The 18,082-nt window shown below is 45.0% G+C and overlaps 1 protein-coding gene across 4 annotated transcripts in view; it reads left to right on the top strand.

Annotated features, from left to right (window-relative positions):
• The first annotated feature begins 440 nt into the window (after positions 1–440).
• Positions 441–18,082, top strand: part of LOC311101730 (synergin gamma-like) — a 42,294-nt gene continuing 24,652 nt past the window's right edge. For all 4 annotated transcript variants that reach the window (XM_084142898.1, XM_084142897.1, XM_084142899.1 and 1 more), the window contains exons 1-12: positions 441–487; positions 5,625–5,662; positions 7,243–7,385; positions 8,234–8,361; positions 10,908–11,013; positions 11,168–11,282; positions 11,924–12,196; positions 13,619–13,897; positions 15,449–15,526; positions 15,704–15,900; positions 16,909–17,181; positions 17,375–17,511. In XM_084142898.1, coding sequence (XP_083999024.1) covers positions 453–487; positions 5,625–5,662; positions 7,243–7,385; positions 8,234–8,361; positions 10,908–11,013; positions 11,168–11,282; positions 11,924–12,196; positions 13,619–13,897; positions 15,449–15,526; positions 15,704–15,900; positions 16,909–17,181; positions 17,375–17,511 — 1,802 coding nt within the window. In that variant the 5' untranslated portion in view covers positions 441–452. The remainder of the gene's footprint in view (positions 488–5,624; positions 5,663–7,242; positions 7,386–8,233; positions 8,362–10,907; positions 11,014–11,167; positions 11,283–11,923; positions 12,197–13,618; positions 13,898–15,448; positions 15,527–15,703; positions 15,901–16,908; positions 17,182–17,374; positions 17,512–18,082) is intronic.

The following is an 18,082-nucleotide window of genomic DNA, read 5'->3' as shown; positions in this document are numbered from 1 at the left end:
ATTGCAAAACTTGCAGAGGCAGGTTTAATCCAATCCAGCCCAGGAGAGGGTTATAATGTCAGTGATATGGAAAAGACCCAGGACAATTCATCATCAACAGTGACTTAGTGAAATGTATTCATCTTTCATTTATCTAAAATCTAAAATAACTGAGAAATGTGGGACTATTTGAAAAGGTTTGTCTTGTGATTTGAATTATTTCTACTAGACCCTTCATAATATGAGAAGCATCTTCTCCATATAATCAAGACAGGTACACAATTTACATACTTACCGTAAACCTGCAAAGAGCCTTGGCATCATATTCCATGAATGCAAGGCAAACATTTGATTGAGTTTGACAGAAGCACAACAGCGACATCTTGTGGAAAAGAAAAAACTGTGACCCGGAAGATCTGTGACACACCGTCAGTGCCGACGACATTTTTCTGTCACAGACCACTGTTATCAAGATGGCGTTACGGCCAGGATCTGGGGGAGGTGGCAGGTACTTATTTTCTGTGTGTAAAATATATAAGAAACGAGTCAATTATTTGTCTGACGGTATTCTGCATTTGACAGCTGCGGTTTAAATTGTTCGAAGATACTATTTACACACGGAATAGTGAGTGAAGAATGAGCGTTTCTGTTAGGCGAGGCAGGCTAACTAATAATGCTACCTTACCTAAATTAGCTAGCTATCATAGGAATGCAGCTTTGGTGAAGTGCTAACGGTTAGATGTATTGTGTCACATTTTTGCTGGCTGTAGAATAATAATAGACAATAATAATGTTTTATAGTTGATATAAAGCGTATTTGCATCACAATAATGTAGTTAGCTAACTAGCCATCCAGCTAACGTTAGCTAGTAACTAGGTCAGCTGAGTTGTCAGATGTTGTTCACTAGCTACTGTAACGCTAACTAGCTTGTGCAAACAGCCTGCCAATCCATACCTGGGCGAAGAGGATTCAATACCTAAACACTGTCATTTTCAGATTGTTGGATTGAGTTGACTAGTTAGCGACCTAACATATAGCCCGAGCTAATAAGGTGGCAACTAACGTTACGTTAGAGCACCCACACATTCTCCCCAACCTGCTTTCAAGACAACTGGGAACTCGTAAAAAACCGAGGTCAAATCATGCTAATATCCCATAAGGTGTTATACCCTAAACGTTGAAACACTAAAGCAGCTAACCTGTGCTGCCATGGTGGATCTTCCTGGACAAAGCTGATGTCTGATCAGATGTGGGATGACATCATGATGTGCAAGCTGCCATGCCCTCATTCTTTCAGTGGCCAAATCTAGGCTTGATCATGATCTCACGCCTGCTTATAGCCTAGATCTCCCCCCCCCCCCACATGAAAGCTCAGACTAAAAACGTTGCTTTTCTGATCTTTGCTTCTGGTTTTAAGTCAATATAATACAACTATTGTAGTTCAGTCAGATCTATCAGAACAGTAGAACCGCCATAGGCCAACGGCCACTGACGTTTGATTTAGTAGATAAATAAAAAAGACCCCCCCCCCCCCCAAAAAAAAAGCAAGGTCCTGAGCCTGCCCTAACTTTTCTTAAATGTTTGTATTTTACATTGCTCATTTTCCCGAATTTTTCAATCACAATCAGAAAAGTATGTAAAGGCTTTTTAACTGTTTTTCTCACACTTATTCCCAATTTAACCACCCAAGACAATGTTGGTACCCAGCCAGGTGCTAATGGGTCTCTCTCCTCACTGAATGAATGACAAATGGATGAATAGGCGATAATTGTGCACATTACTTCACAATTGAATAAAAATTAGGCCTAACTGAATGATAAGGAGGGTGAAGAGGTTGATTTAATTTAGAAAGGCAATAGTGTAATGATGAGTTTGTGTTATGCCTATTTATCAGCATTGGCGCTCATGTTTATAGCAAATCATTTGACCGGGCACTTTGCGGGTTGATATCATTTTCTTTGATGTTTTACTTTGTAAAAATAAGCTGTTACAAGACTGTTTTATTTACTATAACTCTATTATTAATCACATTTATTGTAAGGGAAACGAAAACATGCTACGTATTGCAGCAGGCCTTTAGAATAATGCAAAACATATCCTTGATTATCCAAGTTGATGAGCAAGCGGAAACAAACGATGCCAGTCAGCCTGCGTAGGTGGCACATCGAAACTACACCTAAACTATACCAAAACTAATTTCACACATAATAAGAGTTAGCCTATAGACAATATTAAATTGGCAATAGTCTGATGAGTGACAAAATTATCAGTTGTCAAATTGTAAATGAAGAGATGGGTGCCTCTTGTAATTGACAGATGCAGGGAAAGGAGGATCACTTTATCAAATCCTCCTTCAGAGTCACATGCAGGTAAAATGTTTTGATTTCTATATAGTATCAGAAAGAGCATATTCTGCAGTTTCTATGACACTTACCTTTGTCAAAAAACTCTCAATTCAAGAGATGCAGCTCTATTTCCAAATTTAAGTTTTTCCAAGAATATTGGAAATGTGCTGTCCATGCGTTCAGCACATGACCACTCGCGTGGCAACATTGCTCTGGCTACTAAGCAAAGACTATTTGCTTTCTTTTAAATACATTTTCTTATTTCCACAATGTTTCTTTAGACCTACCAAAACAAAATTATAATGGAATTCTTTGTGATGGACTTGAACTATTTTTTGTTTTGTTTTTACTTATAGACTAAAGTAACATAAACTAATGAAAATGCTATTATGTTCTTTGAAATAATTGTTTTTTAATGTTATCTAAGACCTTTATAAACACAACCAAATGATTATTCTTCTGATAGTATATATGAAATGTATTATTAGACTGTTAGAATGTTAATGTGTCATTGGCTGGAAGTGTTGAAAATGTACTTTAGGCCTATGTTTTTTTTATTTATTGTTGTTATATCCTTAAATATATTTCCATCAATATTTCTAAATGCAATTCATGCTTTACAATTGTTTATGTACTATTTATCAAATCTAGGTGCTTATTTTTGCGCAACTTGCGGGTTGATATGAATCTGATGAGTATGCTAAAAAGGATGCCTGGCAACGTTCTCTAGCGGGTACTTATAGGCTGAAAGGCCAGAGCTGTTGTAGTGAAATGAAGCCTTGGTTTTAAATCTCCTCTCAGTTATTAGCAATTGGTGTAGAGGTCTATGACACATTTTTAATATTTAGTAAAATCTTGAGTTCTGCTGACTCCTGCATGAGCCTGTTGATATTGGTGAAGCAGCAGCTCGTCCTACAGTGGCGATGAAAAGGCTAGCCTCATGACTTTTTCATCAGCAGCTTGGGCCTGAGCTGAGCAGTGTGAATAATGAATGTCTGCCTGCTACATGCCTCTGGACCCGACCAGCCAGGTGATACAGATACTGCTGCTGAAGAAACCAAATAGTTTAAGATTAGGTTTACAGATTAGGCTGGCCAGAGTAGCCTATCTCACATATGGTCTCATAGAAAATAACAGGTGATGTTTGTCTCTGGCTAACAAACGTTCTGGAGACATTTCTTGTCCTGGCATTGGTGTACTTTAAGAGCATTGGTGTGGGTCAGATATAAGTGAAGTGCTCATTTAGAGTGCTGAGCAGCTGAACTTATCCATATTGAAAGCTAAGATCTGTAGAGAAGATTGTTTCTCTGGTTCTATTGGTATTATTCAGGCCTCTCCCCCTTCTCTATTAGTGAGGCGTCTACACCCAAAGGGCTGGCTAGTGGTCTCAGATCAGCGAACGTGACCGGGGCTAGCTGTGCATAGCTCTGCTGTGTGTGTGTGAGACTGTGATAGTGTGTGGTGAATGGTGAAGGCTGTGTGGTGTGGTGGGTGGTGGGCATACTACTTGATGACAGAATGTGGCACACTGAGCCATGGAAGAGGAGCAGGCAGGCGCTGTGCTGGCAGGCTAGCCTGGAAATAATGAAACCCATCCTGATACCAGGCTGTCAACAGGAGCCAGAGGCATGAGTCTACTCTTCACTGGCCCTGCTGCCTGGCATAGCACTGAGGTTATGTCCCAAATGGCACCCTATTATCAATGTAGTGCACTACTTTTGACCAGAAAGTCTCATACATCATGGGACTAGCACACCACTAGGCCTATAGGGAGTTGCGATAGGAGAGCTGTACTTTAGCAACAGGTACTAGCTAACTTTTGGAGTTCTGTTGAGCTTGTGGGAAAACCTCAGCTATAGGTAGCATTAATCTTAATTCAAAGTGCTTGGATGGGTGAGACTGAGAAATTGTACTTGGATGAATTGCTCAAGACAGGGTAAATTGTTATTTAATAGGTTCATAGTTAAGTATCATATTAATGTTTTAAAGCCGAGCTGTTTAATCCGATTTTGGGAGGGTACGTGACTAAGATGTACGACAACAAGCCTAGCTAATAGGCCAACTGGTGCTTCCAGAACTTTCAGTATGCACATTATTCATTAATTGTGTCCAAAATGCCAAGATAATTAAAAGTATGAAAGACTTCCAGAAGTATGGTTTACATTAGGTTGCATTGCAGTGAGTGCACATTGCAATAGATGGATGCACTACAAAATGTAACGCTCGTATGAGGAGTTCATTAATGTTGAATGATCAGTGCTTTTGTTGACATTTTTACCAGAGTGAAAAGGAGTAAGCACATTAGGCCTTATGATACACACGGATCGGGTACGCTAGTTACTGTGTAGAAGCACCTGTATGCAGGTGGCATGGCTCAAGCCTTAAATTTGCCCTACGATGTTGGTTGCATTAATGAACACATGCCTTGTACAATGCAATGGCCTATACAGAGCCCACAGCTTGTATCACTGGCACTGCTGATCTTGTTCTCTGTCTCTTATCTCATTCTCTGACACAGTCTGTTCTTAGAATCTATATTTCTATAGATTCCTGCTTTGTCTCCATTTCCCTGCCGCATCATGATCTAGACAGATTCTCCATCAATTACAGCACATGAAACAACCACTGACGTGCATTCTCATGAAAACCATCTGTCTGGCTGTTATTACTTAACCACTATGGCAAATTAGAGCACGGATACGCTAGGAGAAGCATTCCGCAATGGCTGTTGTCAGAGGAGCTCATTCCCTAAACGATAAATGTTGTTCTGCGCAACAGCAAAGTGTTATTGTATAATTTTTTCTTCCTGCCTGTCAGGTTTAGTGCTCACGGTCAATGCAATATTCATTCATGCATTCCCTGGAAAGCAGTGAGCTAGAACAATAAGGGCCACACTGAATTCAAGTCCAGGCTGCCTAGCCGAACAGGAAAGGGAGGTACTGCCACATCACCATACAGTTACACGTTTATTATTTTACTTTCTCTCCGTGCCATTGTAAGGAAATCATATCCAATCTCTAGTTTTGGTTATGCTTTGTGATGTGAATGATGACTCCATTGTTCAAATGATAGCTATTGTGTCACATTGCCTAATGTCTGACAAATTATTGGTGTGTGAACTGATAATGATCCATTTACTGAATGATTTTCGATGAATAGCCCAATCATTCCTACTTTTATGTGATAGCCTATTATGAGTGACAGTTGAAGGATTTCAGCCTAGATGTTCTCCAGTAGTTTCCGCTTTAGGCTTGTCTCTAGCTGTGTTATTGACCTGTGTTTTTCCTTCTCTCCTGCAGTTTTATTTATCCTGTTGGAGGGGGCCTGGGACCGCCAGGTGAGTCATCCTACGGTCGACATCCCAAATGGCACCCTATTCCCTATTTAGTGCAGTACTTTTGACCAGTAGTGCACTAAATAGGGAATAGTGTACCATTTGTGACGTGTCCTGTCATTCAGCGCTACTTTTCCAAATCTCCCCGGGCACTTCACTCTCCTATGTGCCTTGGTTTCTTGAGAAGTTTTTGGATTCAGTAAATAGGCCTAACCAATAACTCATAATTTTAAGTCATTTAGCAGACGCTCTTATCCAGAGCGACTTACAAATTGGTGCATTCAACTTATGATAGCCAATGGGAGAACCACTTTTTTATTTATTTTTGTGGGGGAGTAGAAGGATTAATTTTATACTATTCCAGGTATTCCTTAAAGAGGTAGGGTTTCAAGTGTCTCCGGAAGGTGGTCAGTGACTCCGCTGTCCTGGCGTCGTGGGGGAGCTTGTTCCACCATTGGGGTGCCAGAGCAGCGAATAGCTTTGACTGGGCTGAGCGGGAACTGTGCTTCCGTAGAGGTAGGGGGGCTAGCAGGCCAGAGGTGGATGAACGTAGTGCCCTCGTTTGGGTGTAGGGTCTAATGATGTTTATCAGAGTTCAGAGTAAAGTCAGTTCAGATGTGCAGTGTGCACTATCAACAACAACATCAGTCAATTACAATACATAGGGCCTAGGCTAGCCTTATGTCCTATCTGTTCCTAATAGTTTATTAGCTAATGGGGATATTTGATCATCTCACATTGGCAGTGTGATAGGAAGCTGTGGAATTGGCAGTGTGATAGGAAGCTGTGGAATTGGCAGTGTGATAGGAAGCTGTGGAATTGGCAGTGTGATAGGAAGCTGTGGAATTGGCAGTGTGATAGGAAGCTGTGGAATTGGCAGTGTGATAGGAAGCTGTGGAATTGGCAATGTGATAGGAAGCTGTGGAATTGACCACATGACTTAACAATACTAAGCTTACGTCATTACCCATGACAACTTTCTGGTACCATGTAGCTTATGTTGTATGTATAGGGTGTTTGTTGAGTTTACAATGACACTCTTCATAAACAAACACACACACACCCTTGTGGCTGTGTTGGGGGTCGTCAGATGTTTCAGCAAGTACGCATCAGAATGCATGCACCACTTTGTTTGGATGAGCCATAACCCATTATTTAGCCTGGTTGGGGCGTTATATGGTAAATCATGTGTAGGCTCCAGGACGACTGTCAGCCAGAGCATCTGTGCAAACAAACACTTTCTCTAGTTCTATCCCCTAGTACTCCTCTGTTTTGCTCTGAGCTGTCACAGCACTCCACTCACACAGGCAAAACAGATTGGGTTGTTGCTGAGCCTCTGTTTATTCTTCGCTGTCCAGGAAATGTGTTTGCAATAATAATTCACTGCACAATGCACATCTAACCTATTTCTGGGGAAGTTCCAATAACACACTCCAGTCCAGTTGGGCAAACTGTACTTATATAGTACATGTTCATGCTTCAGTGACTACATGCTATCTTTACGGTTTGCAACAAACCTTTGTCAGTATAGCCATTTGCAGAGCTTGTGATTGACTGTACATGGGTTGTGTGTTTTCGTCCAGGCATGATGCCCATGCAGCAACAGCAGCAGCAACAACAACAGGGCTTCCCTGGTATGGTCCAAGTTCAAATGCAGCCCAACATGCAAGGGATGATGGGAATGAACTTCGGAGGCCAGATGCCTCCTGGTGCCATGCCTATGCAGGTGGGTTGTGTGTGTGTGTGTGTGTGTGTGTGTGTGCGCGTGTGTGTGCGTGTGTGTTTGCGTGTGTGTGTGTGTGTTCGTGTGTGCGTGTGTGTGTGTGTGTGTGTGTGTGTGCGTGTGTGTGTTTGCGTGTGTGTGTGCGGGTGTGTGTTTGTTTGTGTGTGCGTGTACCAGTGTGTGTATTTGAATGCAATGGCCACAACATATTCCTCTCATTACTCTAGAGCATGTGTGTCAAACTCATTCCACGGAGGGCTGAGTGTCTGCGGGTTTTCACTCCTCCCTTGTACTTGATTGATGAATTAAGGTCACTAATTAGTAAGGAACCCGCAGACACTCGCCCTCCGTGGAATGAGTTTGACACCCCTACTCTAGAGTGAAACGTACTCTGTTTTACATTACTGGCTCTTTGGTCCTCTGAGGTTTTAAATAAGCCAAAAGAAGAAGGGCCAGACGATCTCTCCTGTAATGCAGCTCTTTATGAGAGAGGAGTCTGCCTCAAGCTACCTCTCACATTCAGGCTAGACACTTAGACGAAGGAGCACTTTGCAGGGCGTTGCCTCATCCTCACCACATCCTCAGCCTTTATCTCTGTCTCTTTGCTCTTTGTTTTATCAAATGACAACTTTTCCTCCTTTCACTGCTGTAATGTTAGGACCTCTGTATTGCATAGTGTTAATAGCACACATTATTTCCAGTCGAAGTGGTTGTAGTTATGTAGTGATTGCGGTATGACAACCACTTAGAAATGCATTGGTTTCCTGCCACTGTACTGTGATATTATTGAAAGAAAGGAATGCTATGAATGCTAACGAGACCCCCGTTTTGTGTGTGTGTGTTCTGTGCAGGGCGGGATGGCCATGGGGATGCAGGCCCCTGGGATGCAGTTCATGGGCCAGCCACAGTTTATGGGCATGAGGGGCCCCGGGCCCCAGTACACTGCCGACATGCAGAAACAGATGGCTGAGGAACACCAGTAAGAGCCTTTCTCTCACTGTCTCTGTCTGTCTCGCTCTCTCTCTTTCTCTCTCTCTCTCTGTCTTTCTCTCTCTCTCTCTCTGTCTTTCTCTCGCTCTCTCTCTCGCTCTCTCTCTGTCTTTCTCTCGCTCTCTCTCTGTCTTTCTCTCGCTCTCTCTCTGTCTTTCTCTCGCTCTCTCTCTCTTTCTCTCGCTCTCTCTCTCTTTCTCTCGCTCTCTCGTGCTTTCTCTTTCCCTCTCTCTCTGTCTTTCTTTCCCTGCGTGTTGTTCTGTCTGTGTGGTCAGTGTGTGTGTTAGCTGTATGCTGTCTGTGTGGTCAGTGTGTGTGTTAGCTGTATGCTGTCTGTGTGGTCAGTGTGTGTGTTAGCTGTATGCTGTCTGTGTGGTCAGTGTGTGTTAGCTGTATGCTGTCTGTGTGGTCAGTGTGTGTTAGCTGTATGCTGTCTGTGTGGTCAGTGTGTGTTAGCTGTATGCTGTCTGTGTGGTCAGTGTGTGTGTTAGCTGTATGCTGTCTATGTGGTCAGTGTGTGTGTTAGCTGTATGCTGTCTGTGTGGTCAGTGTGTGTGTTAGCTGTATGCTGTCTGTTTGGTCAGTGTGTGTGTTAGCTGTATGCTGTCTGTGTGGTCAGTGTGTGTGTTAGCTGTATGCTGTCTGTTTGGTCAGTGTGTGTGTTAGCTGTATGCTGTCTGTGTGGTCAGTGTGTGTGTTAGCTGTATGCTGTCTGTGTGGTCAGTGTGTGTGTTAGCTGTATGCTGTCTGTTTGGTCAGTGTGTGTGTTAGCTGTATGCTGTCTGTGTGGTCAGTGTGTGTTAGCTGTATGCTGTCTGTGTGGTCAGTGTGTGTGTTAGCTGTATGCTGTCTATGTGGTCAGTGTGTGTGTTAGCTGTATGCTGTCAGTGTGTGTGTTAGCTGTATGCTGTCTATGTGGTCAGTGTGTGTGTTAGCTGTATGCTGTCTGTTTGGTCAGTGTGTGTGTTAGCTGTATGCTGTCTGTGTGGTCAGTGTGTGTGTTAGCTGTATGCTGTCTGTGTGGTCAGTGTGTGTGTTAGCTGTATGCTGTCTGTGTGGTCAGTGTGTGTGTTAGCTGTATGCTGTCTGTGTGGTCAGTGTGTGTGTTAGCTGTATGCTGTCTGTGTGGTCAGTGTGTGTGTTAGCTGTATGCTGTCTATGTGGTCAGTGTGTGTGTTAGCTGTATGCTGTCTGTGTGGTCAGTGTGTGTGTTAGCTGTATGCTGTCTGTGTGGTCAGTGTGTGTGTTAGCTGTATGCTGTCTGTGTGGTCAGTGTGTGTGTTAGCTGTATGCTGTCTGTGTGGTCAGTGTGTGTGTTAGCTGTATGTTGTCTATGTGGTCAGTGTGTGTGTTAGCTGTATGCTGTCTGTGTGGTCAGTGTGTGTGTTAGCTGTATGCTGTCTGTGTGGTCAGTGTGTGTGTTAGCTGTATGCTGTCTATGTGGTCAGTGTGTGTTAGCTGTATGCTGTCTGTGTGGTCAGTGTGTGTGTTAGCTGTATGCTGTCTGTGTGGTCAGTGTGTGTGTTAGCTGTATGCTGTCTATGTGGTCAGTGTGTGTGTTAGCTGTATGCTGTCTGTTTGGTCAGTGTGTGTGTTAGCTGTATGCTGTCTGTGTGGTCAGTGTGTGTGTTAGCTGTATGCTGTCTGTGTGGTCAGTGTGTGTGTTAGCTGTATGCTGTCTGTGTGGTCAGTGTGTGTGTTAGCTGTATGCTGTCTGTGTGGTCAGTGTGTGTGTTAGCTGTATGCTGTCTGTGTGGTCAGTGTGTGTGTTAGCTGTATGCTGTCTATGTGGTCAGTGTGTGTGTTAGCTGTATGCTGTCTGTGTGGTCAGTGTGTGTGTTAGCTGTATGCTGTCTGTGTGGTCAGTGTGTGTGTTAGCTGTATGCTGTCTGTGTGGTCAGTGTGTGTGTTAGCTGTATGCTGTCTGTGTGGTCAGTGTGTGTGTTAGCTGTATGCTGTCTATGTGGTCAGTGTGTGTGTTAGCTGTATGCTGTCTGTGTGGTCAGTGTGTGTGTTAGCTGTATGCTGTCTATGTGGTCAGTGTGTGTGTTAGCTGTATGCTGTCTGTGTGGTCAGTGTGTGTGTTAGCTGTATGCTGTCTGTGTGGTCAGTGTGTGTGTTAGCTGTATGCTGTCTGTGTGGTCAGTGTGTGTGTTAGCTGTATGCTGTCTGTGTGGTCAGTGTGTGTGTTAGCTGTATGCTGTCTATGTGGTCAGTGTGTGTGTTAGCTGTATGCTGTCTGTGTGGTCAGTGTGTGTGTTAGCTGTATGCTGTCTGTGTGGTCAGTGTGTGTGTTAGCTGTATGCTGTCTATGTGGTCAGTGTGTGTTAGCTGTATGCTGTCTGTGTGGTCAGTGTGTGTGTTAGCTGTATGCTGTCTGTGTGGTCAGTGTGTGTGTTAGCTGTATGCTGTCTATGTGGTCAGTGTGTGTTAGCTGTATGCTGTCTGTGTGGTCAGTGTGTGTGTTAGCTGTATGCTGTCTATGTGGTCAGTGTGTGTGTTAGCTGTATGCTGTCTATGTGTTATGTCGTGTAGGAAGCGTCTGGAGCAGCAGCAGAGGATGTTGGAGGAGGACAGGAAGAGGAGGCAGTTTGAGGAGCAGAAACAGAAGCTGAGGCTGCTGAGCAGTGTCAAACCCAAGGTGAGCCACATCATCTACCCACCCACCATCATGCCTGGCTACTGCCCTCATTCGGTCTTAGTGTGATAAGGACGCATGGGGTGCAATTTAGGACGCATCCATGCTGTCAGTCTAGAGACACTCCCCCCTGAGCCCTGCTTTGTCCCATCCACAGGGACAGATGGGGGCGAGTCGGGATGACGCGCTGGAGGCTATCAAAGGCAACCTGGACGGGTTCAGCAGAGACGCCAAGATGCATCCCACGCCATCCTCACACCCCAAGAAGCCAGGTACGCTCATCAGTACAGTCATTGTCCTTCACTTTATGTTTCCTCACTATCTGTCCTCCAGGAGTCAGGACACAGCTCCACTCCCCTGCTGGCTGACTGAACTGCCTCCCCTGAGAATGATAAGGCTGCCTCTGAGGTGTAAGCACACAGACAGACAGACAGACAGGCTGGTGACTGCCAGACTGTGACAGCAGCTGTTGCAAAGGACAGAGCAGCCTGTATCTGCCTCTGTGTCTCCCAAAGATTATATCATACTTGGAGACCAACATAATCTTCTGTTTTTCTGTCACGTTTCACTTTGTTTTAGATCTTCAACTTTACCTACTGTGTCTCTCACTGTCATTATCTTGTGCGTTACAGAAAGTTGTCTATTAGCAAACATCAAACTTACCACCTTATTTATTTAGTATTAACTGGTCTGTCATCCTTAGTTCATGTTAACTATGGACATTATCATATTTATTATTTCATATGATAAACATATTCAAGAATCATTTTCTTTAAAATGTGTGTTACATTTTCTGATCCTGCACAAACTAGCCTTTATGTTTCACTACTATAGCACTGTGTACTGTGTCCTCCTCCCGTCATCGTAGCCTGTGTCTTGTTGTGCCATTATCATTCTTTCTCCATTTTTACAGACTCATCGTCATCCCACTCTTCTGTCACCTCTCACTCCCTCCCCCCTGCTTTCCCCGATGACCATGACGACTTTAGTGACTTTATGCAGGGGCCCGTAGATGCCTCTTCCTCCTTCACCCCATCCTCCCAGGCCCATCCCCAGTCTTTAGAAACAGGTCCTGGTCAGAGACCCTCCTCTGCCCCCTTCCCCCAGTCCCTCCCTGCCTCTGTGTCCGTTCCTACTGCCACCCAACACTCTACTGTCAACTCCAGCTCCCAATCTGCATTTCAAGGTAACTGTTTCTTGTTTGCATCAACCTCTTAAGTCAGTGTTCATAATCAACCAATAACACAGTTTGGAAAATGTGACCAGTGCTGCTGATGCGACGATAGGCCGTACCGCATTGTGGTGTTGAAAACCCTCAAGCATCAGACTCGGCTTGTAGTCAGTTTACTGTGTGTAAGCATACAGACGGCACAACAGATGGTCAGATCACTTAAGCCTTTAAGTTAACGCACACTACAAAGTAAACCATGTGAGTTCTGTACCCAACAACCAGTTCTGCCTCCATTAAAAGCAGTACTGACATTTAGTAAAATACTCCCAGTGGCACATGTATCTGGACCATCCAGTATGGGATGTGACTGTCACTGCTCACTCTGCCTGGCAATGGCCCTGATAAGCCAGTTATAGTGAGGAAGAGATGGAAGACTGACAGTAGAAACACCAGGAGGACAGGAGTCTGAGGTAGCGTCCCAAATGGCACCCTATTCCCTAATGGAATAGACAGTGGAATAGGGTGCCGTTTGAGACACAGCCTTGTAATCTCCTGGATCAGTCCCTGTGTTCTCTGTACGGAGACGGAGGCGGCTCTAACTGGCCTACAGAGGAGACACACCAGCTGAGAGCTGGTATGCACAGACACACACACACACGCGTAAGGAATTGCGTAAAAAAACACCCAACTCAAATATTTTAGGGAGTTAGTGACCTACTTGTCTCCCATCTGTAAAAAGCCAATTAGGTGGCACAAACATGCTCTAGCCCAGGGGTGTCAAACATACGGCCGGATCCGGCCTGCGAGGGGGTCCAATCTGGCCCGCAGGTGGTCATTTTAAAATATAATTTAAAATGACTAATGCCAAATCAAAACTGAAGATATGATAATGGACCTATATTCCTACAGTTTCTTGACTGTGTCCAGCTTGCTAGTAGTCACCTAAATGAAAGCTAGACAGTCAGGGAGCATAGAACATTCAAAAAACGATGAATAGAGGATTTTGTTTAGCTAATTATAATACATTTTCAGTCCGGACCTCACTGAAGACCAGTGCGGCCCCCGGGGCAAAATGAGTTTGACACCCCTGCTGTAGCTCTTTTATATGCTGCCAGTGCCACTGACCTGGAAAGGGATAGCCCAGCCTATCAGTAGCATTCAGCAAGCAGCCAGTAGCTCCACCTAGGTGCAAAACGTATACATATTTTTCATGTAATGTGTGAAGCTGCTGAAGCACTACATTTCTACACTCTTAAAGTGTCCCTGAGTTCAGATTTGCACACTGAATGACAGCTGTAAAGTAATGATGGTCAGTTTCTGTTAAATCCAAATTCACTCTACCCTCCTTATTGAGGAGGGGCTAATAGAACTAAGAATCAGGCAGAATTAATGGTTGTGATATCAAGCAGCTGTGTTCCTCCTCACCCACCTCTCTAGGCCCGTCCCTGGAAGAGAAACTGTTCTCCTCGTGTGATTTAACGGCTGAAAAGAAGGCCCAGGTTAGCTTTAAGTCCCACAGGACCCTGGCCCCTAACCGAGCTACAGTCACGGCTCAGTTTCACTCCAGCACCAAGGCCCGGAACTGGGCTGAGGCTCCTGGGGACATGAGTTCTGCTTTCACTATAGAAACACCACAACCAGAGGCACCAGCACCGAGGCCCACAGCCCCCTCACAAGCAGCCGACACCCCTCCTCCCCAAACCAGTAGTGACAGTGGTGAGAAAATAAACAATTTATTAACAGTCTCTTTCTCTGCCTTCGATCACTGCAGAATTAACACACAATCAACACGGAGCATGGGGCCTATCTAATGGCCGAATGCCCCCGATTCCTCTCTGATTTTTCAGCAAACACTTCAACGTTGACTGATAAGACTTCAGACAATGTGATTTTACTGTTTCTACACCTGATGCTTCTCTTGATTTTCCTATCTGTAATGGAAATCATACTAACCACCTCTGGGCTCACAGATTGGCTTGGCAAACCCTAAAAGCTCTTAATGTCATTTATCCTGTTTTGTATGAGTCACTCATAGGGACTAGAGTGTCCCATCTCTGCCTCCTTGGGTAACTGCTTCAGGACTCCTTCATAGCTAAGGAATCTTTCTGCTGGGTCTCTTCTCCATCCAAATCTCATTAGGCCTGTCTCACGTTGGGCCCTCGCTAGCCTACACAATGTGGAACTGCTCTGTATCTCTGGAGATCCCCTGGAGGAATACCTGGCTGCTCACTCAATAAGCCTCCGTCTGTTCCCCTACTGGGGAAAACCCTATTCCCTAAGTAGTGTACTACTTTTGACCAGGGCCCATAGAGCTCTGTAGGGAATAGGTGCCATTTGACGCCGTCAGAGAGAGACTGGCGCATGCCGCTGACTGCTTGGGTTTAACACGGATGAGATGCTACACTTGGATTGACCCGTACCTACTGGGGTCCCGTGGGTCGAGAGCTGGGGCCTCATTCTGATTCTGCATGCCACTCTGCTATTCTGCTACTATCTATTTGCTCTCGTTTGTTTGTCTTTCTCCTCAGTTGCTCGCTGTCTGTCCCAGGGAAATGTGGAGGTTCCTCATCGTAGAGACTGGGTGAATTGTAATAGAGTCTTTTAAGTGTCTGAGGCAATTGAGCTGGTCTGATGAGGGGATTAGCTGCTTGAGACAACATTTGTCATTTCGACGTACTAGTCTGAGACATCCATTGAGGCATCTTCCTCTCCGAATGCACCTTGTTAAGTGTGTTTTAGGAGCTGCTTTTACACCTGCTGAATTAGTAACTCCACACTAGTACACTAATGAAAAAATTACCTCATGGTTGCGCAGAAGATTTAGATCAATGTCAGTATGAATTAAAGAGAGAGACTCATTAATTTGTTTGACAACCCAAATCCAATCCCTCTCTTCCCCCTCAGGAGCTGTCGGAGTAGTTGGTTCTGGTCCAAGGACAGATGAATAGTTGTATGAAGCAGCAGGAAGCTTAGCATGTGGCATCCCAAATGGCACCCTATTCCCGTTATAGTGCACTACTTTTGACCAGATCCAAATGGGCCCTGATCAAAGTTAGTGCACTAGGGTGCCATTTGGGATGCATCCTTGGTGAATCAGTGCAGAGCAGCATTACATTTCCACTCGGATCCCCAGACAGAAGGTGGAGAATACTATACTATACAGGCAGGCTCTGGTCTGGTGAGATGCTGAGCAGAACAGGTAGTACACCCAGCCCTAAGTCTCTGCTTCAGCTCCTAACCTCACTGTCCCTGTGTTTCTGACATCAGGTCTTGGTGGTTACCCTCAACAAGAGCACATCCAGCCCATGGTACCAGGCTGGCTCTACAACGACAGCCTCATCCCAGGTAAACGCCTACGTTTTGGAACAGGTTTCTACCAATGATGTATTATGTCTATGGTGTCTACTCAGATCCTGTCCAATGCCTTCTCCAATGAGTCAATCAGAGAAAACTGCCTAGTTCTATCCAGTCTTTCTATAATATGTTTGACCTGTTGCTGTGCCTTCTCTTTCTCCCCTCCAGAGATGTTCAAAAAGGTCCTGCAGTTCACCATGACTCCGGGAGGCATCGACACAGCCAAGCTCTACCCCATCCTGATGTCATCAGGCCTGCCCAGGGAAGCATTGGGCCAGATCTGGGCCTCAGCCAATCGCACCACGCCTGGCATGCTGACCAAGGAGGAGCTCTACACAGTCCTGGCTCTGATTGGTGTGGCACAGGTAGGCATTTGCATCACTTTACATTTTTTAAAGGGTTGGAGTTATTAACAACAGCAAGATCTGATGATTTTTTCTGTCAGTGAGGACATAAAACCATTCTTCACTGTGATCTTTTCTTCATGTGAAGTAAAGGACAGTCCCTAATATTACATTTCATAGCACCTTACTTCAGTAGTTACTTCAGTAGTTAGGCCTATTGCATGCTATGATGTGTACAGTTGATCTTCCAAGAACGGTCTTACAATCAGTCACCCCAGACAGTGAAAGGGATACTGATAGTGAGTGACTGTGCTAACTCTCAGCTCTGGACCCCTGGGAGGGTGGTGGTGGTGGTGGTGTGACTGAGCTCAGGCAGCCAGGTGAAAGTGACTGAGTCTCCTCTCAGTCCAGTGTGACAGCAGACCTCTTATCTGGCCTGGCCCGGCCCTGCCGCTCACCAGCACCCCTGGGAGACTGACAATCCTCTGCACCGCACAACTCACTCTGCACGCCACCCCCACCTGCCACAGCGAGAATAATATAACTTATTTTGTTATTTAAATGTAAGAGTCTTGAGGGAGCACCGCCATGAGCTGCATCCTTTGTAGAGTGATTAAAACGTTTTGGAAACCGCCGCTAGTGATGGCTGTTAAAATGGAACTTGACTTTAATGAATTATTTATTTAAGCAAAACATCTGTCTTGCTCCTGCTGGATGGAATATAATTTGAATAGTTGATTGGGTTGGATGAAAGGAGAAGCCCAATTTTCCAGCGTCACTGCTTTATAATTACGATGCACTCACACTTACAGTACTGCCTATTCACTATAGGATGACGGGTGCCTTTGCGAAGTTTAATGCCCCCGTTTATGTAACTTTATAAATGTGTAACATATGAAAATCGACATTAACGCATTAAGCAGTTACTCAACTGGGATTTTCAGTGATGTCTCGTTAAAAGTCCATCATTCAGGAGACTCAGCCTTACCTGAACCTGACCACTGATCCCTGTTCATCCTTCCCCTGCAGAGTGGTCTTCCAGCCATGAATGTGGAGATCCTGAACCAGTTCCCCTCTCCCCCGGTGCCCAACCTGCCTGCCCTAGCCATGACTATGGCCCCTGTCATGCCCCAGCAGCACCAGCACCAACACCAGCAGCCCATGTTGACTCAGCCCCCCGTCCCTGTGTCCATGGCCATGCCCACCCCAGCACCAGCAGTCATGGGCAGGGCGCCTCCTGCTGCTCCTCTACCGTCTGCCCAACCACCCACCAACTTCATCACCAACTTCCCACATGTGCAGGTAACACATCCAACCCTTTCCATAGTATATACAGATACATGTGGTTTTATTTCACATTGTGTATAATAATAATGTATAATTTGTGCCATTTAGTAGACGCTTTTATCCAAAGCGACTTACAGTAGTGTGTGCGTTCATTCTGTGTTGTTTACGTTGGTCACTCATGTGTCCATCGTCTTGGTGGTGTGTTTAGGGGAAAGCAGACGATGATGACTTCCAGGACTTCCAGGAGGCTCCCAGGGCAGGAGGAGGGGACCAGTCCTTCACGGAGTTCCAGGGGGAGTCAGGGGGAACCTTCGCCACCACCACACCCTCTCTGCACCAGAACAGGTACAGTGCAGACTGACTGACTGGAGTGACTGACTTCAGTGGCTGGATCAGTGTTTGGTATTACTTTACAGATTACATATTCTGTATGGAAGTAAAGCTGAATACTACATGTTATACAGGTATTGTGGGTAACAAGTACATGGTCTCTTAGTTGCTTGTAATAGTCTCTCCAGCATAACAATTGCACCTCGCCATCTCTTAATGAATCCATTTCAATGGACAGTAGAGTTGCTTTATATTACTTTTCAAACCCTGCGTGGGTAGTCTCTCTCAGGGAGACAGCCCAGAGCCAGTTATCTTATAAGACAAAGAGAATGTTGAAATGAAGGACACACCGTCTTGGTGGCATAGTCCCTTACAATCCCCTTCCTCTCCTCAAAAACAAAAGCTTCATTGTTTCCTCCTGCGATCCCTTTCTAATTAAAAGGAAGCCCCATGCTGAATCGTCAGCCAGTCAGGATAGACAGGTGTACTCTGACAGCAGCAATACAATGACTCTTAACAAGATGATGTTCGGTGAAAGGCGTCAGGAGAGATCCCTCATTCCCTCCAGGCTTTTGATTCCTGTGTC

Source organism: Coregonus lavaretus (assembly GCF_964263955.1).
Source record: "Coregonus lavaretus genome assembly, chromosome: 26".
NCBI classification, from domain to species: Eukaryota; Metazoa; Chordata; class Actinopteri; order Salmoniformes; family Salmonidae; genus Coregonus; species Coregonus lavaretus.
This window is presented reverse-complemented; position numbering and strand designations above follow the sequence as displayed.